The sequence below is a fragment of the Callithrix jacchus genome, chromosome 7 (assembly GCF_049354715.1).
Source record: "Callithrix jacchus isolate 240 chromosome 7, calJac240_pri, whole genome shotgun sequence".
NCBI classification, from domain to species: domain Eukaryota; kingdom Metazoa; phylum Chordata; class Mammalia; order Primates; family Cebidae; genus Callithrix; species Callithrix jacchus.
The window spans coordinates 58111265-58137803 of NC_133508.1; the positions used below are offsets into that span (position 1 = coordinate 58111265).

Below are 26539 nucleotides of genomic sequence, written 5' to 3' on the forward strand. Positions count from 1 at the left end.
TCTTAGTGTCCACAGCTAGCACTTCCCAGCTGGCATGTTCCCCATGGCAGCCTCTAGCCATGCTGAGGTACTCCTCAAGGTTCCAATTGTTTTGTTAGAATTCTGATTACAAAATTGCACAACTTAAAAAAAACTGTAGTACACTTTGGGAGACTGAGGCCAGTGGACCACCTGAGGTGAGGAGTTTGAGACCAGCTTGAACAACATGGTGAAACCCTGTCTCTACCAAAGATACAAAAATTAGCCAGGTATGGTGGTGCACACTTGGGAGGCTGAGGCAGGAGAATAGCTTGAACCTGGGAGATAAAGGTTGCAGTGAGCCAAGATCATGCCACTGCACTCCAGCCTGGGCAACAGAGCGAACCTCTGTCTCAAAAAAAAAAAAAAAATTGGCTGGGCCTGGTAGTGCATGCCTGCAGTCCCAGCTACTTGGGAGGCTGAGGCAGGAGAATTGCCTGTACTGGGGAGGTGGAGGTTGCAGTGAGCCAAGATTGAGCCACTGCACTCCAGCCTGGGCAATGGAGTGAGACTCTGTCTCAAAAAATATATATATTGTAGTAAAATACATGTAACAAAAAATTCACCATCTTTACCATGTTTAAGAGCACAGTTGAAGGCCAGGCACAGTGGCTCATGCCTGTAATCCCAGCACTTTGGGAAACTGAGGTGGGCAGATCACTTGAGCCCAGGAGTTCAAGACCAACCTGGGCAACATGATAAGACACCATCTTTACAAGAAAAATTTAGAAATTAGCTAGGCATGGTAGCCTGTGCCTGTAGTCCCAGGTGGGAGAATTGCTTGAGCCCAGAAGGTCAAGGCTGCAATGGGCCGAAATCACACCATTACACTTCAGCCTGGTTGACAGAGTGAAACCCTGACTCAAAAAAACGGCAGCATCATTCGGGGGCATTTGGTTCATTCACACGGTTGCACTATCATCACTACCACTATCCATTCACAGATTTCTTTTTATTATTATTTATTTATTTTTGAGAGAGAGTCTCACTCTGTCACTTAGGCTGGAGTGCAGTGGTGATGATCGTGGCTCACTGCAACCTCTGCCTCCCGGTTCAAGCAGTTTTCCTATCTCAGCCTCCCCAATAGCTGGGACTATAGGCACACACCACCACCCTTGGCTAATTATTTTTATTTTTATTTTTAGTAGAGACAGGGTGTCACCATATTGGTCAGGCTGGTCTCGAACTCCTGAGCTCTGGTGATCCACCCGCCTCGGCCTCCCAAAGTGAGGGAATTACAGGCATGAGCTACCATGCCTGGCCCCACAGATTTCATCTTGCAAATGTGAGACTCTACCCATTAGGGAATACCTTCCCACTGGCCTCAACCCCCACCCCTGGAAATGACCATTCTACTTTCTGTCTCTGTGAACTTGACTACCCTAGGTACCTCAAATAAGTAGAATCAGACAGTATTTGTCCTTTTGTGACTAGCTTATTTTGCTTAGCACAACATCCTCACGTAAAGATGTATAACTTTTGTTCTGCTCCCGTTCTATTTCCTCCACGTGTACTGTTATTTTTAGTGTGTGATTTTACAGAACGCAAGGTTTTTTGGGACTACATATACTGTCACAGCAAAAATGCCTGTATATATCAATCACTTAGATAGGTATGCCTGGTATTTAGCAAGCAATCCATCGATGTTGGCCGTTACAATCTTTGTACAGTAAAAATGCCTGTACATGTCAATCACTTAGATGGGTATGTCTGGTATTTAGCAAGTCATCCATCAATGCTGGCCAATACAACCTTTGCTCAAGATCTCCCATGTGTGTTCCTGGGCCTGTCCAATTCCAAATTCTCTTGGTTTCTTGAAAAAGGACAAAATGTAAGACAAAGCAGGAGAGAGATGCATCATATATGGCCTTCATATGGAAAAATCAATCAATAAAGTAAAATTGATCTGTGATGTAAGACCAATCTGTAGCCTGTTGATAAATACCAATGACACCCTCTGTGAGAGAGGGGTAAACCCCCGCGTAACAGATGCTGAATTTGCAGATGGGGTAAGGTGACTTTCCTGAGGTCACATAGTTAACTAGCCACTGCGGAGGTCTAAAACCCAGGTTTACTCAGCTCTTCAGGTTTAAAAGGGCAACTCAGCTGCTGGGGAACAAGGACCTTAAAGGACAGGTGAATTTGTAAGGAGGGCAAATCCTGAAGGCAGTGGCATGGTGGAAAACAGTGAACGACTGTGCCAGGCACAGTGGCTCATGCCTGTAATCCAAGCACTTTGGGAGGCGGAGGCAGGAGAATCACCTGAGGCCAGGAGTTCAAGACCAGCCTGGCCAACATGGCGAAACCCTATCTCTACCAAAAATTTTAAAAATCGGCCAGATGTGGTGGTGCATGCCTGTAATCCCAGCAACTTGGGAGGCTAAGGCATGAGAAACACTTAAGCCCAAGAGGTGAAGGTTGCAGTGAGCCAAGATCATGCTACTGCACTCCAGCTTGGGCGACAGGGCAAAGCTCTGTCTCAAAGGAAAAACAAAAACCAAACAGTTAACAACCGGCTCTCAGTTTCTGGGTAACTCTTCCCACCATGACTGACGGCAAAATAACTGCGGAGCTGGGAAGAAATGTGCACAGCAGTCTCGGGGGCCAGGGGGCTCTAGTGTACCCCTGCCTGCGTGGCAGCTAGATGAGCCTGGGCTAAGAATGAGCAGACCTGGATCAGCGTCCCCAGGAGGAACCAGCTCTGGACCTCCAGCATTTTTCTGTTCTGTCTCTAAAATGGGGACAACAGCCTCCCCTCCCAGAGCTGATGGCTCTGTGTCTCTTGCACCTGCTTGCCCAATAACCCTGAGTTTCCTTTCTCCCTACCTTGTCCTCTCTGCCCTCCTCTTGGCAGGAGGCCCTCAGGCAGGTAACCTCTGAGGCTAATCTTTAACATTTCTGTGACTACAAAAGTTGAAGCTGTGGTTATGAGATCTTCAAATAGGGTTCCAGCATTAGAGCCACCTGACTGCATGACCTGCTGGCAAAGGCCTCGGAAAAATCGACAAGTTTACAAAATGTCGACGTTTGCACAATGAACGACAGCTTCATAAACGGCAGGCAACTGGAAGTCTCTGATCAAGGTACAGATATAAGACGGTGAGAAATCTCTGTGTACTCAACACAACCCTGTCCCTTTAGGAAAAGCAGGTGTTCTGTGCAGGGGAAGTTCCCATGACTCTGAGATAAGATATGTTGAATACCAGGATTTTCCCATTTTCCACCCTGGCTGCTTTAGTGACTCCTATCTTAACACATGTGTGGAGCTCCATCTCCATGGAGATGGCTGTTTTACTGACTAGGACATTCCACTTGTGACTCATACCCTCTGGGGCACACTGATGAGCTCCATTTTCCACACCTGCAGCCAAGGCATCCTGTGGGTCACAAACCAACCAATTCTAGTAGATTTGAAAGTGGGAGAGAAGAGAAGAATGCTTCTGAGCTTCATCTCAGCTGGATAAATGGGGTAGAAAATGGGGCTCAGGCCCAAACAGCCTTTGGTGTGAGGGTCCTAGAGAAGAAGGGGAAGGTCCTCAGGCCCCCAGAAGTAATGGAAGAGTGTCTGAGTTCAGACTCTGCTGGGAACTAGCCTGGAACTATTCTGTACCTCAGCAGGGCTAGCCTAGAAGCACACTGTGAAGCCTGGAGTGCCTTTCTCTGAGTTTCCTGGAGTATGGGAAGAAAATCCCAGACTCCAGACACCAGGGAACAAGACATTCTCTGTCCCAGAGTAGAATGAATTAAACGATTCAGTGCTGGGGAATCTGGATGACATGCTAATAACAAAGGAATTGTAACAATAAAATGAATCTAATGTTATGGTTGTATTGTGTTACGCATACCAGTCTACTGAACAAAATCTCATCCTTTGCCTCAACTTATTCTCCTGCAACTCTGGCAGATTCTTACTTAGAACACAGGCTTTAGGGGGCCAGGATTTCTTTATTTTTTACTTTAAAAATTTTTTTTGAGATGTAGTCTCACTCTGTCACCCAGACTGGAGTGCGGTGGTGCAATCTCAGCTCACTGCAACCTCTGCCCCCCCGGTTCAAGCGATTCTCCTGCCTCAGCCTCCCGAGTAGCTGGGACTACAGGTGTGCACCACCACACCCAGCAAATGTTTGTATTTTTAGGAGAGATGGGGTTTTACCATGTTGGTCAGGCTGGTCTTGAACTCCTGACCTCAGGTGATCCACCTGCCTCAGCCTGCCAAAGTGCTGGGATTATAGGTGTGAGCCTCTGTGCCCAGCCAGGACTTCTTTAAGAGTCAGATGTAATTTTTAAAATATGCGTATTTGCCCATTTATTGTAGAAAACAGTCCATGGTTTTAGATCTGTCCTTAAAGGACTCTGTGACTTAAAGTTAAGAACCCCAGCCCCTTGTGAGGCCAAGAGCTGTGTCTCATTTGTGTTCTGGCACACAGCAAGGGTGAGTGAAGGAGCCAAACCCATTTTACAAAGAAGGAAGCCAAATTCACATTAGAATTTAATCAGAAATATCTGCAAAAACATAAGGAGAGAATCCCTACATTTCTTAAATATCTTAGTTGAACCTTGGGTACTTAGAACACAGAGGCTGTTTGCCCAGGCGTGGTGGCTCCTGCCTATAATCCCAGCACTTGTAGTTCCAAGGGGCTTATAGTCCTTCTGACCCTAAGCCTAGGCTTGTGCTACTGCAAGCTGCTGCGTCTGCTAAACTCCTCCCACCTAGGCAGCTGTGCAGCTGGGAGGGAGGAAGAGCCATCTTCCCATCTTTCCTTGCTTGGAAGATGGGAGCAGAAGCTATGGTGATAGGATGCCTGGGGGGGAACCTGGTGGCCATGCTGGGCTGATGTGCTCAAGGCTCCTGTGCCTTCTCCACTACTCCTGGCACAGACAGTTGGCATCATGGCCACGACAGCGGATTCAGGCTGAGAACCGGGCTAGAGCAAAGCAAATTATAATCATCACCCTCAGCCTCCTGGCCTCAGAGCAGGACAACAGTGCCAGATGGTATCCAACAGCAGCTGCCAAGCTCCATCCCGGCCCGCTCCACACCACTCAGCCTCAGGCCAGTTTCTATGGGAGCTGAAGGGCAGCCGGCACCAGCAGGAGACCAGGCTCCCCGACCCTGATCCCAGGCCCTTGCAATGGCCTATATCTCCGCCTGGGACATTCAGTCAGCCTGGAAATGCTCACCCGTCATTACACTCACCTTCTCTGACTTCTCCCCACCTCTGGCTCCCAGGGCCCGCTGCTTTTGCCCAAGGCACTCAGCAATGAGGGTTGTTTCTAGCTGGTGTCCCCCACTGGCCTGGAAGCACATAAAGTGCAAGGTGCCAAGGTGACCCATATACACCTGTCAGATAGAGGAGGGAAAAGTGCAGGGACCTAGTGTTCTTTCTGAAAGTAGAAGGAATAGGCAGGTAGAATTTAGCTGGTCAGAAATCAGGAAGGGAGAAGACACTCTGGGGGAGCCCCAGTGTACAGATGACACCCCTGCCCAGCAGGGAAGCAAGGCCTAGCCAAGCATTCCTGGGTGATGTCAAAAAATGAGAAAATCAGTGTGGCCACTCTGCTGATCCTGCTGCAATACCAGCTGATACTCTGGAAAGAAGGAACCGGCAGGCTATCTCCTCCCAACCCTCAAGGACCAAGCAGCCGTCAGAGGGCAGCCTTTGGCAGAGGCTGAGCCCTTGGACCTCAGGCTTCTCCGATGGGTGACAGACTGCATCACAGACCTAATGCTCTGTCATACCATGAGCCAATCTGAGCCAAATGTCCAGCTCCTCTACCACTTAGGAGCCTCCAGACCTTGATCTAGCTCAGAAAAGGAAAACGTAATGACAGAATCCACACCCCAGGTTCGATGTGCTTGGTGCTGGAGAGGCTGGAAAGGAACTGTCAATGTGAGCTGGTGTGGTCATGATCCCAAATCTTGAAGTAAACACTATTAATTGCAGAGAAGCAGGCTGGTGTTGGCCAGGCGCTTATTTTGGAGTCACTTACTAGCTGTGTGCCCTTCAGCAGGTAACTTGACCTCTCTGAGCATCAGTTTTTCCACCTGTGGACTGCGCATAACCACCATCCTTCCTTTGTCACGTGGTTTCAAAGACAAGATGAAAGGAGTATGAAAGCTCCCAGCCCAGGGCCCTGTCTGAAGCATGGTGGCCATCCCAGCCTCCCTAGCAGCTGGCGCACAAGTTACCTGCAGCTCGGCCGCTGTGACTTTGTGGTAGATGAGCTCCTCATCTCGGCGCTTCTCCTGTGGGATGGTGATGTTGGCCAGAGCCGTCTCGAAGTCCAGGATCTGCTGCATCTGGGGCCGGATGGCATCCTCGTCCCCCCCGCCCAGCAGCTTCCCCAGCTGGACCATGTAGTTCAGGTATCCGGTCAGCACCTGCAGGGTCCACACCCCAAACTGTCAGTGGCTGCCCCCCCACTATCCATTGGACAAGGGTTGAGGGGGGCCTGGCCAGCCGAGTCCAGCACAGGGAGCCAGGGGGCTGCACAGTGCCCTCAAGACACTTGTGGGGCCAGGTGTAGTGGCTTACACCTATAATCCCAGCACTTTGGGAGGCCAAGGCGGGCGGATTGTCTGAGGTCAGGAGTTCAAGACCAGCCTGGACAACATGGTGAAACCCCATCTCTACTAAAGATACAAAAATTAGCTGGGCATGGTGGCAGGTGCCTGTAATCCCAGCTACTTGGGAGGCTGAGGCAGGAGAATTGCTTGAACCCAGGAGGAGGAGGTTGCAGTGTGTTGAGATTGTGCCACTGCACTCTAGCCTGGGCAATAGAGCAAGACTTCATCTCAAAAAAAAAAAAAAAAGACACCTGTGGGAGACACAGTGTTGAGAATGGTTTTGGGGCCACATCTCTCCACTGGTTCCCTACAGTCCCCAGAAGAAAGCCCAAAGTCTTGGCTGGTTCCACAGGTCCCCACACGGGCTGGTCCCTGTCTTCCAGTGCTTGTCCGGGGCTGTCTTTCCATTCTTAGAATGTACCTTTTCTGACCACCCTCTACCCCTGTGTTCCAGGATCTGAATTAGGTTCCCATGGTAGACTTTCTCAGCTCCCCCCTTCCCTTAGTTAAATATCTGCCTCCCCTACCAAACCACAGGCCCCATGGGACGGAGGCTATGGTGGTCTTGTCTGCCACCATCTCCCCAGCATCAGGCACTCCGTGGGCGTTTGCTCAAGGACTTTTGGATGGAAGAATGAAAGGACAGATGAGTGAGTTCCAGGCGAGCTTGCCCCAAGGGCATCACAAGAGGCAGGCCAGGGTAGGGAGAGCCATGGGCTTCGGAGCTCGTGGATCTGGATGTGAATCTCGGCCTCATCATTTACTGACTATGTGACCTTGAGCAGATCACTTAGCACCTCTGAGCCTGATTCCCTCTTCTGTAAAAGGCAAGATAAAACTAATTCCTGTTTGACAAATGAGGCAAATGAAGTTCAGAGAAGTTCAGTATCTGCAGGGATATTGGGAGGGTTGCAGGTGACGTATAGAAGGCCTGGACCCACAATGGTGGTGGCTGTTACTGCTGCCTCTCTCTAGAACCAGGACAAAAGATACCTGTCTCCTGCCCCTTGTGTCCACAATGCCTGAGTGACACAGCCAGCTTAGATAGTGTCTCTCCCCTGCCAGGGTCTGCCTGTCACCCATCAGGTCACCAACACCCCTGGGCTCCCCTAGCTTCAAAGACATGCACAGGTGTCGGAGTGGACCAAGCAGGAAGGACCATCCTGGGAGGTGGGCTGGGGAAGGGAGAGGCACGCTCACCTTCTCATTTTCAGTTTTGTTCAGGTAATAGTCTCTCGAGGGCAAGCCCAGGCCAGACTGGTCCACCTAGTGAGAGAGGCAGGCATGAGAGGGAATTTGTGCTGCACACGTGTGTGTCCACTGCATGGCCTCCTGCTCTGGGAACGGCTGGCACGTGGCAGCAGAGGCCTGCTCAGGCCCCTGCAGAAGCAGGACTGGTGGCTACAGTCAAGGGGAAGCCCACTCAGGGATGGGATGACACATTCCTGCCTGTATAGGGCTCCCAGGCTCCTCGGAAGGGCTGGGCAGAGCCACCCTCCTTTCTAAACACCTCCTTACCTCAGCAAAGCACCTCTATCTCCTCAACACTTTCCTGGTGGTTAAGAGTCACTCAAAAGCTGTGTGACCTTGGCCACGTTACTGAACCTTTCTGATTCTCAGGTTCCTTATCAGGAAAAGAAAAAATAAAACCACATCTTCAGAGCTGAAATGGGGAGTCAAGAAGACAGTGCCAGTCAAGTGCCTGCCGAGCAGGAGGGGAGGGTCAATTCATGCTTGCCACTACTGGCACCCATGGCCACATCTTGGAATGCCTAGGACAGGTATTACTGCAGTCCATTTGATTGATAAGGAAACTGTAGCTCTGAGAGGTCGAGACACTTGCCCAAGGACACAAAGTGAGCTAATGGTAGAGATGGGCTGGGAACTCAGCCTTTAGGACCCCTAGCCTGGGTTCCTACTTCTGCATCTGAGGTTGGGGCAGACCAGTGTTGGGGCTCCCCGGGCATGCTGACCCTCTGTCTGGGGCATGCTCTGACAGGGAAAGATGGATTCAAAACCATTCCAAGCCGAGTTACAAAGAGCAGACGCCGAGGAGGGGAAACCAGGATGTAGGTTCAGCTGTGCCCAGGAGCTGACATCACTCTTGGGGCCCACAGGAACCCATCAACACCTGAAGGTTCATGTGTGTGCAGCGCCCACATAAGCAAGGCCGGCAGCTTGCAAAGATCTCACCAATGGGGCCTCTGGAAATAATCCAGGCTCAGAAGCCAGAAACCAGCCGCCTCACCCAGGGCAAGTCTCTCTCCTATCCCAGGGCCCACTAAACTCTAAACAGGAAGAGGTTGTGCCCCCTGCCCTCCGCCCTGCAGTTTCAAGCCAGCTCACCTGGATCACATTGCTGTTGGAGTTCTTGGAATCGGCACTGACGTAGACAGAGAAGAAGGGCGAGGTTCGGTAGTGGGCGGTGACCACCTGCAGGGTATCCTGGAAGTTGTCCTTGGCCCAGGGACCTGTGATGTTCCAGCCCCCGAGCTGTGGGGAGGGAGAGCAGGCAGGGAGGTGATGAGGTTGCAGGGAGACCCGGATTCGGATTCTGGTTTTGCAGCTGACTTGCTCTGTGACTCTGGGGCAGTCACCTGACCTCTCTGAGCCTCAAGAGCAAACGAAAGGATTGGTCTTCACTGGGGGTTTCCAACCCATGAGCTAGAGACCTACGGATGGAGCAAAGCTTATCCTAGACAAGCCAGGCATGAATTCAGCCGCTTCCTGGGTGCTTGTGATAAGAATGGGAAACTTCTTCTGGTTCACGGTTTATATTTTGAATAATGAAATCATGTAAATATGATTTATCAAAACGTAAATTCAATTGTGCCTCTGGGGATAAAAGGCTCTCCATGTTTAAGAAGGCTGATAAACTATGGTCTACTTTAGTCTCAAAGTTGGGATTTAAAAACAAAATTTTATTTGAGATGGAGTCTCACTCTGTCTCCCAGGCTGGGGTGTAGTAGGGCCATCACAACTCACTATAGCCTCCACCTCCTGGGCTCAGGCGATCCTCTCACCTCGGCCTCCCAAGTAGCTAGGACTACAGGTGTGTATCACCACACCTGGCTGATTTTTAAATTTTTTTTTTTGTAGAGATGGGGTCTTGCTATGTTGCCCAGGCTGGTCTCGAACTCCTGACTTCAAGTGATCCTCCTGCCTCAGCCTCCCAAGAAAGTTGGATTTTTAAAAATCTCCCTGGTCTTCCTTGGTTTGGCACATGAAACTTGTCCAGAGAGGAGGGGCTAGCACAGTCCCCAGCACGTGCAGCCACCAACCCTGTTGCAACGCTTTCCCAGAGCCAAGCTAAGAGGCAGGGCCATCCCTGGAGCATGAGGCAGGCAGAAAACATCCACAGACATCTTCTGTCTGCACCAGGAAGACTCAGAGTCTGCTCAAGACCCATTGGCAGGTGCCCAGGAAGAAAGAGGTTTCCCCCCCACTCAGGAGTAAACAGGTATAGGAGCATGGCCTGGTCCCTCCTTACAGGGAGGGCTCTGATTCTGGGCCAGACTTTCTGTGGGTCTTTCTGGAATGGGCGCACACCCCTCCATACACACAAACACAACTCCTGAGAAAAAGCAGAAGCCACGTGGAGGAATATTTTCCCTCTAATCATGGCCCCTGTCCCACACACAGATGCACGGGGACACACAGACAGATGACAGACATCTACAGCAAATGCTGACACACACCCTCACACAAACACATGCGCAGACATCCCACCCACGCAGCTATGCAATGTGCTCACACTCACACACGCTCTCTCTTTCTCACTCTCTCTCTTCATGCTACCGGCTGGAGGTGTGACGTAGCTCAGTGGTACCGGAGGGCTGCAGTGGAAGCCAGGGGGCGGGCAGGTGACATGGGCCAGGGCTGGGAAGAGAGTCTGCCCGAGGGACTCACCCTCTCAATCAGCTCCATTAGAGGTTTGGCCCTGAGCTCCTCGATTGTGGTCTCGTTCATGCACGCACGGTAGTACACTTGTGCCTTTTTCTCTGCCTCGCTCACACTGGCCGTGGAGTTTTCTGGAACAACAGACAGTGGTTTGCAATGTGGCCCCACTTGCCCACTGGGTGGCCTTAGGGAAGTCCCTCCTTTCGGAGCCTTGGTGATCTCAGCTGCAAAGGAGCGCTGACATTTGCCTGTTGAGGTGGTGGTGAGGAACACCATCACCGAGGGTATGTGAGGGCCCCTGGGCAGAGCCTGGCAAGCTGGAGGCACTCTGGAAATTTTGCTGACTGCAAAGAAAAAGAGTCTACCATGTTCCTTTCCCTTTGCCAGTTGGGTTCACAGACGTTGCCGGGTTGGCCACGCATGCCCACCAGCAGGACAGTGTGCTACCCCGCAGATAACATGTGCAAACGCCCCTGCCTGGTGCATGGGACAGAGGCCCGTCTTGGTTTTCAGATCCCAGATGACCTTTCTTGTGATAAAGACTGAAGCTGGATAGAAACTCAAAAGGCTCATTCATTATGAATTTACTTTTCGCAGTCTCCTTAGAGGGGCTGGGCATGTTTACTAGTCGACTTCACAGTCAGCTCTGAGGGCTGTTTTCCACCGCCGTTGCCAACTCCAGCAAGCAGCATCTTCCTTCTGCAGTGGCTTCTCAGACCTTACCCTGGACACCCCCGAGATGCCGTTCCCTTCTCCCTCACCTCAGTGCCCTGGTCCAGATGCCACCCAATAAAGTCAGTGCTCCGGTGGGTGCATGGTACGGGGCGCTACTGTCTGCACCTGGTGAAGATGACTGCGCCTTGCTGCTCAGGTCCACAATGACCTACTATGTACTGGGGCTCTGTGCCTGAGCCTTCTCAGAACCCTATTCCAGACCATGCCGGATTCTCCCAACCCCTCAATTCCATCCGTCCCTCTTGCTCCCTCTGGGACACTCCTCACTGCTCTGGCCATTTTTCCTCATTTCATGTTCATTTCTCTCGGACCCTGAAACCCCTTCCTTTGCCTCCTTCAAAGATCCCTCAAACCCCAGCTCCTTCCCAAAGGCTTTCTTGGTAGAACTGGATCTATCCACCTGCTGACCAGATACTAGACATTTACCCTACGCTAGGCCTTGTGCAAGCTGTGCGACACAAGAGAAAACATCCCTGTCCCCAAGGAGCTTCTGCATGGGACCCTGTTAAAACCCTACTCAACCTCGGCTGGGCACAGTGACTCACGCCTGTAATCCCAGAAGTTTGGGAGGCTGAGGTGGGCAGATCACCTGAGGTCAGGAGTTCAAGACCAGCCTGTCCAACATGGTGAAAGCCCATCTTCACAAAAATATAAAAATTAGCCAGGCATGATGGGGCACCTGTAATCCCAGCTACTCGGGAGGCTGGGGCAGAAGAATCGCTTGAACCCAGGAGGTGAAGGTTCCAGTGAGCCGAGATCATGCCATTGCACTCCAGCCTAGGTGACAGAGTGAGACTCCATCTCAAAAAAAATAAAATAGATAAATAATCCTACTTAACATCAAGGCCTCTACGGGGCCATCTTTTCAGTGAAGCCTCTCCTGAGATGTTCATTCCCAAAGGCCCTCACCGCACTGCACACTTGTGTCCAACATTAGACCATGGGTTCCTTGGGGCAGGAAGCAGGTCTTCTTCATGCCTGTAAACCTGAGAGCCCAGCCCTGTGCCTGGCACCCTGCAGAAACTCAAAGAAATGACCGCAAGACACGACAGTGTTGTGAACAACGCACGTGGCTGTGGAGCACAGAGAAAATCACTCCCTTTGGAGGGGTGGGGAGAAGGGGGTCTCCAGAGGGCGCTCCATTCAAGCTGGTTCTGAAATACAAAGTCATTCACCAGGTAGAAGGGAGGGGAGAGGACAGTGGGTTGCAGGGAGCAGGACAGGACAGTGTGGGGACAAGCAGGGATGCATGAAAGGGCAGGCAGGCTGCATGGAGAAAAGAAAGCTGCCTGGCGTAGCCACTTGGAGCAAAGGACACGAGTCACTTCCCAGCCAGTCTTTCATCAGCTTTCCCAGCCTCACCCAAGAGCTCCCTGCCTCCCGATCCTCACCATAAATAGCACCACAGCTTTCACTGGTCAGAGCATCAGCCCTGGTCTTGCTGAAGTCAGGGGGACGGGATCAGCCTGGAGCAGGTCTGAAGGAAGATACAGAGACAAGAGAGCCCCTTGGGAGACAGGGTCAGGGGCCTGAATGAGGGGCTGTGGAGGGTTCACACAGCCCTAGAGACCACAAGCTACTGCGTTGCCAAGTGCTGGAAAAACCTGCGTGTCCTCCCGGCCCCACGGCAGCACCAGCATCAGGAAGATGGGGAGGACAGAAACACCGGAGCTGGGATGCAGAGGATCAGGGAGAGCAAAAGGGAAGTGCCTCGTTCCTATGGCAACGCTCCCAGTGAAGCTCTTGGAAGAGAAAGCAGGAGAATCTTCGTTACTCGCCAGTCCCCAGAGGCCCCAGATGCAGCGTCTCACCAGCCACATCTGGCTCCAGCCACTCCTCTGGAATGCCAGGGCCAGCACTGGGGAAGGCACTCTGTGTGCTCTGGCCATGAGCAAGCCTGGCCTCTCCCTCCCCCAAGGCCACCAAGATAAGAGGCCTAAAGAATGGCTCCCAGGAGCAGCCTGGCTGTGCTCATCACAGGAGTTCTGAGGCATTTTCCTACCACCTGTCCACAAGCCCTGAATCAGCACCAGGAGAGAGAAGGAGTGTGTCCTTCCATCACAGCCTCCCTGCTCCTTTGCTGAGGCTGCCCCAGACCAGGTTCAAAGTTTATTCCTTTGGCCTCCACCACCTGGGTGCCACGCTATTTACAGAGCTTTCCCACATTGTTTATAAAGTTCTTTCTGTCTGGCAGCCGCCAGGCTGGGTATGGAGGACAGTGGGCAACACAGCTGGAAGCCTGTCCACATGGAGCTTGCAGCCTGTTGAGTGAGATGGACGGCAGCCAAGGACTTGCAGGAGCATCTGATTACGCCTGGTGAACTCTCGAGAATGTCCCAGAGGCCTTGAGGGGAGGGTGGGAGACCAGGGAGGCCAAGCACGGCCCTGAGGAAGCCATGCTCGAGCTGAGGGCTGAAGGATGAACCCAACATGGAGCAGAAGCAAGGCTGTGCTCGGGCTGCCTCTCCCCTATTCCATGTGTCAGTGGTCTCTGCAGTTCTGGACAGGGACCCAGCAGGCCCCGAGCAACAGGAGCGGCTGCAAGAACAGAGCCCAGGTTCCCTTTCTGGTGATTCCTCATACCTGGAGGATGAGGGGGTGATGAGGCCGGGTGTCCACTTAAGATTTCACTTTTTTAAAAAGAAATCAGGCAGGTGGGGCAGGAGTGGACGGATGAGGAGGCCCCGCCAGGAGCTGGTGTCCGCGCCCCCTCCATGCGTGTCATCCGTATCCCCACTGCCGATGCTGGCCAGGGCAGGAGCCTTGGAAGAAGACACCATTCCTCTTCCTCCCCCTGGTTCCTGGAGCCCACAGGGACAACCCACAGCACACTCTCCCACCTCCTCTTTCTCTTCCTCATTCAGGGGGTACCTACTGTCCTGCAGGCTCCAGGGGACAAGAGCCCAAGTGAGGATGCCAGGCGGGAGGCTGCTACAGGGGACCAGGTGAGTGAAGATGGGCACCTGGCCAGCATGGGGCTAGAAGTGTTTGAGAGAAAGGAGAGCCAAGAACAGAGCCAAGTTTCCTTGGCCTGAGTGAGAAGCTGCTGTTACTGCAGAACAGCAGGCTGAGGATGAGGAGCAGGCTTAGGAAGAGCTTACGTGCACACAACTACTGCCTAAAGAGTAAGTTTGAGACCTCTATGAGACACCCAAGTGGAGGCCTGGTCAGGGCAGTCTGTAGAGGGAGCTGTCTTGAACTCCTTTGAGACCAAATAGGCACTTGAATATACCAATTCCTTTTCTTTTTCTTTTTGTCACGGAGTCTTGCTCTGTCTCCCAGGCTGGAGTGCAGGCGTGATCTCGTCTCACTGCAACCTCCGCCTCCCAGGTTCAAGCGATTCTCCTGCCTCAGCCTACCGAGTAGCTGGGATTACAGGTATCTTCCACCATGCCCAGCTAATTTTTGTATTTTTAGTAGAGGTAGGGTTTCACCATGTTGGCCAGGCTGGTCTCGAACTCCCAACTTCAGGCAGTCCACCTGCCTCGACCTCCCAAAGTGCTGGGATTACAGGCACAAGCCACCACACCCAGCCCCAATTCCTTAAATTGCCCATAGGGCCCTATATCATGCATCTCTAACAGGGGCAATGCTGCCCCCAAGGATTTATTCTTGCAGGACAAAGCATCTTACTCTTTTTACTGTGTATATAGACTAAAAATAGCAGTAGACACCCAGGGTACCTCTGGAATTAAAATTTCATGGAGGGGTAATGATAACTGCAGGTTGAGAAACACCCACCTGTCTCTAGCTCCTGCCCTACACTCTTCTCCCCACGGCCAGGTGGCCTCTTCTCTCCTTAACTCAAGCTCAGACCTCCCTCCTCAGAAAGCCCATCCCTTCCTGATCGCTGCAGCTACACCGGCTTCTTCCCTCTCTGGCCCCAGCCCCTACTTGATTGTTTTGAGCCCTTACTCTTTACAGCCCTATGATGTATTTAGTCATTTATTTGTTTATTGTCTGTCTTCCCTGCTGGAGTGTAACTTCCACAAGACAAGACTGTCTTGTTCCTGACATAATCCCCAGTCCCGAGCAGTGCCTGGCACACAGAGTGTCTGATGCATAATTGGTGATTGAATTAAACAATGAATAACAGAAAGATAGCACTCCAGCACTCCTGCGGGAGGGAAGTGGCTGTGTTTCCAAGTGAAATGAGTGGCTCAGGTCTGTAATCCCAGCACTTTAGGAGGTCGAGGTGGGAAGATCACTTGAGGTCAGGAGTTTGAGACCAGCCTGGCCAATATGGTGAAACCCCGTCTCTACTAAAAATAAAAAAATTATTTGGGCATGGTGGTGGGCACTTGTAATCCCAGCTACTCATGAGGCTGAGGCACAAGAAACACCTGAACCCGGGAGGCGGAGGTTGTAGTGAGCCAAGATCATGCCATTGTACTCCAGCCTGGGCAACAGCGCAAGACTTGGTCTCAAAAAACAAAACAAAACAACAAAGCAAAGTGAAAGCAGACACAGAACTTGAAGAAAAAGGTCTCCAGGACTGTGTGAACCCTCCACAGCGCCTCATTCAGGGTGCTGTTGTCTCCGCATTGTTTCTCAGACTAGCCCCAGGCTGGTCCCATCCCCCTTTCAGAGCTGTCACTGATTCAACGAGACTGTGGCTTGATGCTCTGGTCTCCTTTAAGACATCCCTGGCTCACGTTCACTTCCCAGAAGATTTCATGGAGGCAAGGAAGCCAACACCCAACAGTGTGGCTCCTGGCACTGTGTTGGGGGCACAGTTTGGAGATGGTGGCTCTTCCACGGCTCCAGTGGTATGAAGATCTTTTGGCAGCCTAGGGCCAAACAACAGAGCTCCACACTGCCTGGGTACTTCCTTCCAGGGGCCCTGATTTCCAGAAGCTTCCTCAGTCCCTACCCCAAAGTCCCAGAGACAAAGACAGAACAGCATTTCATCAGCCGCTTCTTCCTCTGGGAGTTTTCACTGGAATGCCCTCTCCACATCACTCCTAAGGGAGGAAACGAACGCCCAGGCAGGGCTGTGGGGCGACAGGGGTGTCTGGGAATCCCCCGCAAGCTGCGGGGATAGAGGTGTCTGGGAATCGTGTGGCCTCCCTTGCTACAGTGGGACCATCTGGCCAGGAGCCTGTGAGGCCCTGACTCCACACCAGGGCAGGACCAGTGTTTGTTTTAGATAAAACCAGGCTCCATTCAGTCACAGGCCTCAGGAGCCCCATCCTGTGCTGCAGGGAAAGGGGTGCTGATACAGGAGGCGCCTTGCTCTGCAGAGCACAAGTAATTCCACCACCACCATGCACTGTGTCTAAGGCAGGCCACCCTGGTCCCCTGAGGGGATAGCACATCCCACTTCAGAGACAAGGAAAATGAGGCCCAGGGAGGTGAAGAAACTGGCCCACAAGGGCAAAGCTTACAAGTCTTCCTGAGAAAGTGAACTGCCTCCTCTGTAGACAGGCACAGGCGTGGATGTGCATGCATCTTGCCCTAATGATTTCCACAGTGGCTGTTATCACACTTCATTTAGAGGCAAGAGGTTAGGTAACTTGTCCAAGGTCGCAAGAGTGGCTCAGGCCAGGACTGGAGCCTAAGCCTTTTCTGCTTTCCCATCCTTTCCGGTAGGCTGACTCAGGAAACCAGAGATAAACCTGAAGCAGCCCAGCTCCCTCTAAGAAGACCTGGACACTCCCTCCCATCCTCACATCACTGAATCAATGCTATAATTTGAATGTCTATGTCCCCCCCAAAATTAATGTTGAAACTTAATCCTTAATGCAACAGCTTTAAGAGGTGGGGCCTTTAGGAAGTGATGAGGCCATGAGGGGTCTGCCCTCCTGAATGGATTAGTGTCTTATGAAAGGGCTTGAGAGGGCGAGTTCCACCCTCTTCTGTCTCTTATGCCATGTGAGAACACAGTTCATGCTGCCATCTCGGAAGCAGAGAACAACGCTTAACAGAGACAGTGAACGAGCCTGTGCCTTGATCTTGGACTTCACAGCCTCCAGAACAGTGAGAAATAAATTCCTGTTGTTCATAAATTATCCAGTGTAGTAGTCTCTGTTTTCATGGGTGATAAAGACATACCCAAGACTGGGCAATTTACAAAAGAGGTTTAATGGACTCACAGTTCCACATGGCTGGGGAGGCCTCGTAATCATGGTGGAAGGCAAGAAGGAGCAAGTCACATCTTACACGGATGCCAACAGGCAAAGAGAGAGAGGCTATGCAGGGAAACTCCCATTTTTAAAACCATCACATCTTGTGAAACTTATTCACTATCACAAGAACAGCACGGGAAAGACCCACCCCCATGATTCAATTACCTCCCACCAGGTTCTTCCCACAAAATGTGGCAATTGTGGGAGTTATAATTCAAGATGAGATTTAGGTGGGGACACAGCCACACCATATCATCCAGTCTGTAGTATTTTGTTACATTAGCACAAACAGACTAAGAATCAATCAGTCCATGTAACCATTCCCCAAACAGGAAGGCAGCACCCACTCCTGTAGACACCATGCTGGACAGAAAGCATCTGTAATACAGATCCTGTTCATAGATGCTTCCTTCCAACATGCACAGGAAGATCAAACTCGGTTAGACAGCAGCAATGGGGAAAACATGTCAAAATGAAAACATGAGAGATGTCACAGGGTGACATGATTAACTGCCAAATCACTGACACAGGCACGTTTAATGCTATTGGAATATTTTATGTGTATTTCCCAGGGAGACTGCTGTTGGGGTAGAAGGAAGGCAGACTACTAGTTTTTCCTTTATGGAATCTGTGTTGCTTGAATTGTCGCAATGAGCATACACTAATTTTTTTGTATGTATTCATCTTATAGTATAAAATATAGCAAAGCCAACATGACAGGTACACACAATGTAATTGTGGCTCAAGCCTAGAGAGACCCTTTGGTAGCCATGGAAGACAATGGAGAAAGCAGGTTTGGGAAAAGTCTTGGAGGCTTTGGAGGGGGTGGTGTAGGCACTCTAGCAGGTGGAATAATCTGGGCTACAAGTACAGTTGGAAAGCTCAAGGTAGGGCCAAGTCTAAGCATGGAAGGGCCTGGCTGTTTCCTTCCTCTGATGAAGTGAGGCCACCCACTCTCATCTCTTCAAAACCTACAAGGACAGCCCAGGCTGGCCACTTGGGGGAGTGGCAGAGTGTGGTACGAGGCATCCGTGTGTCCTGCAGCTGAGGTCACCATCCCCAGCTGGAAGACTGCCAGGTCATGCCACGGTGGCACATGGCCTAGTTCAGCCCACCTGCTACAGATCTGCTTGAATTTCCTCTGAGGAGGCTAGCATGAATTCACCTGGCAGAGAAAGGCATGGCTTGCCCAAGGTCACAAAAGCAGATGGTAACAGCTATCCTGCCGGACAGGCTGATGCAATCTGCACTGATGCTCTGAATGCCCCTCTTCCCCTCTCTGCCTAGAGGGAAGCCCTCCCCTCAGCAGGTCGGAGTGGCCTGGGCACCCCTGGCTTGTTCCCATGCCCATCAGCTCTAGCTCTCTTCCGAGGCCTGCTGGCTGATCCCTTTGTCTTGGACAGGCTGAACCCAGCCTGGCCTTAAGCTCAAGAATGCACTGGCCCACACACCTGCATTTTTTTGTCACCCACTCACCTGCCATCTACTCCTTCAGGAGTTTCCATGTATCAAAGCCCCAGGTATTAAGGCCCACAGGTGAGGGGCTGTTTCCAGACTAGTTCTAAGGAGTGAGCCTTGGGGGAGGGGACCCCAGGACAGGGCCTTCTGGGGAAGCCCCTGGTCAGTATGACACAGGGTGACCCCAGCTTCTGTGTTCATCAGACCTGGGCTGGGGCTCGGCTGGCCTGGCCTGAGAGCTCAAGGAAGCAGCCACTGGGGAAAGGAGGCAGGCAAACCATGCTTCTTGGCGGCTCTCCCCACAAGCCGTGCCAATCCAGGGTCTCTCTCTGGTGAATCTGACAGTGGAGTGAGTAGAGAAAGAACATAGGCTTCCAGGCCCTACAGCTCTGGGTCTAATCCCAGCCTCATCCTTTCCTGGGAAATACATTTCCTTCATATTCATGAGTCTCATCTGTAAAATGGGCAAATACAGCCTACTCCATGAGTTCGCCATAATCCAAATGAAACACTCAGTGTGTCATCACTGCACTCTGCGCCTCCTTCCTGATAACTGGGCCCACACCAGTGCTTCTCTAAGACATAAATAAGCAACAATGACTCTGCTCTTTGACTACCCAATTAACCCTTAGAGCAGCCCTACTAATAATCTGAGTCTGAGTTAGCTCCCACTTTATAGGTGATGAGCTGAGGACCTAGAAATCTGGGTGACTGCTCTGCAGTCATACAGCTTGTTTGTAAGAAGTCTGGGTTGGAACTCACCTAACACCACTACGAGGGCAGCTGTGCCTTGCTGAGCACCTATTAGGTGCCAGGCTCTGAGCTGAGCACTTTGAACCATCCCAGGCAAGTCAATACTCATAGTAACCGGATGTGTTAGGAGGCATCATTATCCCTATTGTACAGATAATGAAACTAAGTGAGAGAGAAGCCAGGTCACTTGTCCAAGGCCACACGGGTGATAAGCAGCTAGAACACCAGGACTGCTTGACTTCAAAACCCTGTGGTCTAGCCTCCTGGTATTACCAGACCCTGGCCTTGGAGTCAGGGTTAAATGTATGATTCTGGCTGTTCCATGCCCCATTTGGTGCAGCTCCCCGCCCACGGCTTGACCCTCAGGGACAGTGGGGATGGACTCAATCTTGGCCCAGACCTAAGGCTCTCTCGATGAGAGCCAGCCCCAGAACCAGTGGGATCAGAACCCACACAATACCTAAGAGCCCGTTCTAGACCTAACTGGGAAGTTACAGAGCCTGTCCACTCTCCTGCCTCCTCCCCTCTAAATGCTAACTGCTCCCCAGAGCGTGAGCCCCTCTCCATTTTAGACTGGTGGTACGTCCTTGACAAAGTCACTTAACTTCTGGGAGCCACAGCTTCTGCATCTATAAAATGGGAACGACAATCCTGAAGTCTGAGGTTGTGAGGGGTAAGGAGGCAGTGGCTCTAAAGAGCCTGGTACAGTGCACAGCTCATGGTGGACATCAGTGTCTCTCCCTCCTTCAGGCCCCCAGGCTCTGCATTCCCTGCAGGTTCTTGCAGACACTGTGGAAAGGGGCTATGTCTGTCCCTTGTACCTGAAGGAGGTGGTGTGGGACAGGGGAAACAGCACATGACCAGGCGTCAGGGAAGTTCCAGCTCTGCCACTCACCAGCCTGTCATGAGGACCTCTCCAGACCTCGCTTTCCTCATCTACCAATAGAGTGAACCCACACTTTCCCAGCTTCCATCCTGCAGGATCCAATGGGATGGCGTCTACCAAACGGCTCTGTAACCTATCAAGCGCTGTGCAAAGGTCAAGGGTGAATAATAACAGTAACATCAATACAAACACCACATGCCAGGCCTAGGCATGGTTTAAATATGTTTAAATGTATTTCCCATTTAATTTTCAAAATTCAGAGGAGGTCTGATTCCCACTGTACTAACGAGAAAACAAGCCAGGGAGGTTATGTAATTGACCCAAGACCTCATAGTAAGTGGCAGAGTCAGGATTTGAATCCAGGTCCTGGTGACTCTGAAGCAGAAGGACCGACCTACCTTGTTACACTACCTGGACTATGGGCCCTGCCAAGCCCCCAGCTGTGACGTCAGGCGCTGGAGAAGGGATGTCCTCGATTTCCAGTCTTGCAATGACAAACATGTTTGCCTTTTAAGCATCTAGTTCTAAAATGAAAGGCTGCATCATCCCCTTTCAACGGCACTTTGGTGGCATAAGGCAGGCAGGGGGACATCTCAGGCTGGGGCTTTGCTGCTTCGGACATGGTGCTTCAGACATACTGAGCCTCAACCCCACCTCAATACACACCACCCTGCTCTCATCCTCGGGGAGTCAGGCTGAAGGCAGCTGCTACTGCTTCAGGAGCTGTGGGGGACCAGGAAAATGGGTGGGTATGTCTTACCTAGCAGTGGCTCTACTCTGTGGGGCTGGGGCAGGAAAGAAAGCAAAGGTGTCTTTCACTGGTTTGTCTACTTTCCCTGTAATCTAAAGGATTGAGATGCCTTAAATTGGTAATTGTCCATTTAGAATAATTTCCTATTTCTTAAGCTTTCTGTCCCTTTGAGAAGATATGTCCCCTTTCGGGCATCTTCTATTGTACCTACCTTTAAATATCTTAAAGGTTTTTTAAAAAAACAAGTATCCGGGGTCTGCGATAGCTCCGGCCAGTTGTCCTGGCGCTTGAGGAGGCGAGGCTATGAGTTCAAGGCCAACCTGAGCAACATAAGCTCTCATTGATTAACAAAAATAAATAAATAAATAATAAATAAATAAAAAAATAAGTATTTGTCAGATCTAAGTTCTGTTATTGATGGCAAAATTGACTGGCTTTTCAGAATCCAGCCTCTCCCAGCATTAAGGATCCCAGGATGGAACAGTGGACAGTAGGAGAGGGAGATGGCCACGATCCCAGCTGTGGAGGGTTCAGGTGAGCGGCTCTGTGGTACAGTGTGGGTATTGTGATTTCATACTGGAGGAGGAGCCTAGTAGGCAGATGGGAATTCAACAAACATTAACTAGGGATACAGCTGCAAACAAGACAGACGTGGGACTCTAATCTGAGGATAAAACATGGGGGTGAACTAGAGGTGCCAAAGGCCTAGTGAAATACAAAGAGAACTCTGACCAGACGGCTTATCATGCAAGCCTGATCACCGTGAGGCCAAGCATGATTCCCGCCTCACTGAATAACTAACTCTCTGATAAGCTGTTGTTAGAACTTACACTGGATCACAACCCTAGAATCTGATCTAGTGTGTTCAGCCTCGATCCCTTTTGCTCACAACTTTCACAACTCAGTCAACACTAGTCAAAAGCTTTGCCAAACTTGAAGCCACAAAAGCAACGACCACAGCCCCAGTTCTGATGCACACCCTATGTGCCACACACACATTGCTAATGCTTTACACGTGTGCTCTCTAGTTCTCAAAACTCTGCAGCTTGGGTCTTATGAGTCTCATTTTACAGATGAAGAAACTGAGGTTCAGAGGTATGTGACTTACTCAGGATCATACGATGAGTGAGGGCAGACATTCCAACCCAGCTTCACCTACTCCCAAGTCTAGGATCTTCCATTCTGCCAAGCTCCTCTTTTTTTATTTTTTAGACAGAGTCTCACTCTGTTGCCCAGGCTGGAGTGCAGTGGCATGATCTCAGCTCACTGCAACCTCCGCCTCCCAGGTTCAACTGCCTGCCTCAGCCTCCTGAGTAGTTGGGACTACAGGCGCATGTCACCACGCCTAGCTAATTTTTGTATTTTTAGTAGAGACGGGGTTTTGCCATGTTGGCCAGGCTGATCTTGAACTCTTGGTCTCAAGTGGTCCACCCCACCTTGGCCTATCAAAGTGCTGGGATTATCGGCATGAGCTACCATGCCTATTCTGCTAAGCTCCTCCTTTAACCAGGAGTGGCTGGGAAGGTCCAGCTGACAGCTCCCCTCTGTGGCTCATTCACTGGTCTCCATGCTGGGTGCTTACCAAGGAGGTGCTTGATGATCGCCTGGTTGTGTTCCCAGAGGTTGCTGAAGGTCCCCCAGCGTGAATGGCCATCAGGGACTGGGTTGGCCTTGATCCAGCCCCCACAGGCGTAGCTGAAGAAGTCCTGGCAGGGGTCCACTGTGGGGTCCATGGAGCTCAAGATGGAGCTGGTCACTGAGACACAGGCTTCGCTCAGGCACACAGAGGGGGATCCTGGAGGAGTCAAGGACAAGAGTCAGTGAAGGGCAGGCAGGAAAGAGGCAGGGAGGGCAGAGAAGGTGGCTTGGAGACCAAGGGACACATGTCCCACCCAGGCCCTGACCACACAGGTTTGGAATTAGACAGTCACTAGACCCCTGCAGAGAAATGATTTCTACCCATTTACAATTTGCTGGCTTATAACACAAGGCTTCTACTCAGCTGCCTAAAATCCCTCCTATGGTTAAAAGGTCCCTAGAACCCAGGTGTTTCTCTTAATCAACCTTTCCCTCCATAAATATTCATTACCTCTTCATTATTCCTTGATGCTCAACAAATTTATTCATTCATGCATGCATTCATTTATTCAGCAAGATAATGACTATCTTCCAGGTTCTGTGCTGAGGATGGACTGCATGTGTGTGTGCATGTATGTGCCTGTGTGCAAGTGTGTGCCCATGCATGTGTGTGTGTGGAGTACTGGGGTACTGGGCATAAAAAGGCAGAGTCCTTTAATCCAGGAGCTAACAATTCAGTTGGAGATAGTCACAAAAATCAAAAGGGAACAGCAGGAGCAATGTCTGCCCTTTCTACAAAAATAAACCAAACATTTACTATGTGCCAAGAGGGTGATGCCGACAACATCAGTGACAGGGCACAGGAAGAAGGAAAGCCTATTAGGAATAAAAGGAGGAAATATGAAAACTCACTCCTGCCTACAAGCAGGAGAGTGAGTGACCTCAAGGAACCCTCAAAAACCCAAAGGCTGAACAACCCTAAGAGACTGGTTTGCCAGAGGCAAGAGGAAAGGACCAGATCCCTGCCTCAAGGTTGGAGGCTGAGCTCTCCCAAAGGACCCAAAGCCTGGGTGGCCTGAGCAGAGGACTGGCCTACAGCAGCAAAATGAAGCTGACTGTGCAGTCCCGACAATCACAGGACCAGCCCAATTGTCCATCCACCCAGGCTGTGCTGACGACCAAAGGGACTTCGCTGAACATGGCCCCGCAGCGGGCCCTTTGCACACATTCAGGATCTCGTTTACTTATTATAGCCACCAGATGCAGCCATCATGTTGCTGGTTAAAGATGAGGAGACTGAGGGAATGAATGGGACAAGGCCACTCACCTGTGTGGGAGGGCGGAGGGCTGAGAGCTGGGCCCAGGCCTGTCTTAGTCCAGCCATGCCAAGGCTGTGCTTTTCTGCTTCCCTTCTCCACCTCTTTGCTGGTCATACCAGGGGCTGGTGTGGCCCGACTGCTGAGATCTGTTTCCCCACCGCACAGGGAGGCAGTGAGGCAGGGTTGGAGGCTGCTAGACCTGGGTTCAATCCAGCTTTCTACTTCTGCCAGTGGGGGTTTTGGGCAAGTGACCTCATCTCTCCATGCCTCAGTTTCTCTATCTAAAAGTTAGGAAGAAAGGTAAGACCAATTTCACAGTGATGATGGCCATGGCTGGGCATGGAGGCTCAGCTTCCTCAAGTCTCAGGGTCTGAAGTTCCAGGCCAGTGTTTAGAGAACAGCAAAGAACACACAGGCCAGCAGGGACAGTGTTCACCTCACTCATGAGCATAAGGCCAGCGGGCAGGGGTTCACTTTCGGGCTTATTAACATCCGATGACAAACACAAGGTCCTTCAGATGGGTGGCTGACAAGGGCTCAGCACAGCTGCACAACAGCAGGAAAATCAGGGTGCTCTGACTTTGAGATAATTACACAATTAAAAATTATCGTTCACAGCCGAGAGGTGTGCCATAAAAAACTTATGGAGCGATTACACATGAAAACAGAGAAAGAAAATGGTGGGGGTGATGGTGCCATTTTAAATATCTCTAAATCAAATCATCTTAATCACAGTTGCATGCTCTGCTCCCAAACTCGAGGTGGGGGTACACCAGAATCTGTATGGGGCAGGAGAGAATGTCTATGTAGGTTGAAAGAGCCTGTTGAGTATTATGGTATAACTCCATATTTGGAGAAGGAAAAGAATACCTATTGTTTTCATACATCAAACCACAGGAAGGAAAACTTTACAGTGTCTCGGCTGGTGGAGATGCCCAGGAGACAGGCTGAGAGAGTGAGCCTAACACAGGAAGACTCGTCAGAATCTCTGTGTATATGTGTCCGTGTGTGAGACAGAGACAGACTGATTAACTGATTAAGGTTTTTGCTGTTATCATACAGGGACTTAAAAACAAAGCAAGAAGCTACTCCCAGAAGTCAGTCTCAGAGGCCAGGCACAGTGGCTCAAACCTGTAATCCCAGCACTTTGGGAGGCCGAGGTGGGTGGATCAGCTGAGGTCAGGAGTTCAAGACCAGCCTGGCCAACATGGTGGAACCCTGTCTCTACTATAAATACAAAAATTAGCCGGGCATGATGGTGGGTCCCTGTAATCCCAGCTACTTGGGAGGCTGAGGCAGGAGAATCTTTTGAACCCAGGAGGCGGAGGTTGCAGTGAGCCGAGATTGTACCACTGAACTCCGGCCTGGGCGACAAGAGCGAGACTCCGTCTCAAAAAAAAAAAAAGTCAGCCTCAGAGAGGTTTGCGTTCTTCACTAAGTGGCTACTTTGCTGGACACTGGGCAGGAACCTGCGAGGTGCTTAAGCAGCAATGGCCTTATGATTTAACTATTCAATGGTTTACAGAAACTGCATGAAATATTCCTGGCCCAGGAGGTGCTTCATGCATTTTGATGACTTAATGGTTTCCAGGCCCCCTCATCTAAGGTCCCATCTCCTTAGGGAAACCTTCCCAGACCTCCTCCCTTCTGTGTCCCTCAGTGGGCTGGGTGCCTGCAATTCTAGCACAGACTGTGCTATGTCATAGCCAGTCCACCTCTCCTAGAATGTGAACTTGAAGGCAGGTCAGTATCCTATGTGCTTTTATATTTCCATTGCCTAGCATTGTATTTGGCAACTAGCAGCTGTTCAGTACGTGCTTTTTTTTTGAGACAGTGTTTTTGCTCTCTTGCCCAGGCTGGAGTGCAATGGTGCAATCTCGGCTCACTGCAACCTCCCCTTTCTGGGTTCAAATGATTCTCCTGCCTCAGCCTCCTGAGTAGCTGGGATTACAGGAACCTGCCAACATACCTGACTAAATTTTGTATTTTTAGTAGAGATGAGGTTTCGCCTTGTGGGCCAGGTTGGTCTTGAACTCTTGACCTCAGGCAATCCACCCACCTCAGCCTCCCGAAGTGCTGGCACTACAGGCATAAGGCACCACACCTGGCCTCAATACGTGTTTTGAATGAACAATCAAATGAATGAAAGACCTTATTCAACACTTGTTTACCACCTGCAGAGGCAGCAAACATTTCTTCCCTTTGGGACATGCACGATCAATAAGAAGTCAGGAACAGATCCTAGATTTAATTTACACACACTCATCTGGAGAGTTCCTGGTCTCAAAACTGTGTAGGATGCTTCCTTTAAAATATCTTCTTGGAAAATGTATTGTTTGTTTTGCTGCCTCTGTTTGCAAAGCAGCAGCATGTTTCCGGAAGGGGAAGTGCAGTAGAAAGGTAAGTAAAAATGTACTAAGTGCCCAGACATTCCCAGAGGCTAGC

The 26539-nt window shown here is 50.8% G+C and overlaps 1 protein-coding gene across 12 annotated transcripts in view; it reads right to left on the reverse strand.

The window, feature by feature from the left end:
* Positions 1-26539, reverse strand: part of ECE1 (endothelin converting enzyme 1) — a 128782-nt gene that overhangs the window by 33044 nt on the left and 69199 nt on the right. For all 12 annotated transcript variants that reach the window (XM_035308055.3, XM_078330677.1, XM_035308047.3 and 9 more), the window contains 5 exons: positions 22780-22992; positions 10496-10617; positions 8933-9079; positions 7787-7852; positions 6209-6400 (listed from right to left, as the gene is read on the reverse strand). In XM_035308055.3, coding sequence (XP_035163946.1) covers positions 6209-6400; positions 7787-7852; positions 8933-9079; positions 10496-10617; positions 22780-22930 — 678 coding nt within the window. In that variant the 5' untranslated portion in view covers positions 22931-22992. The remainder of the gene's footprint in view (positions 1-6208; positions 6401-7786; positions 7853-8932; positions 9080-10495; positions 10618-22779; positions 22993-26539) is intronic.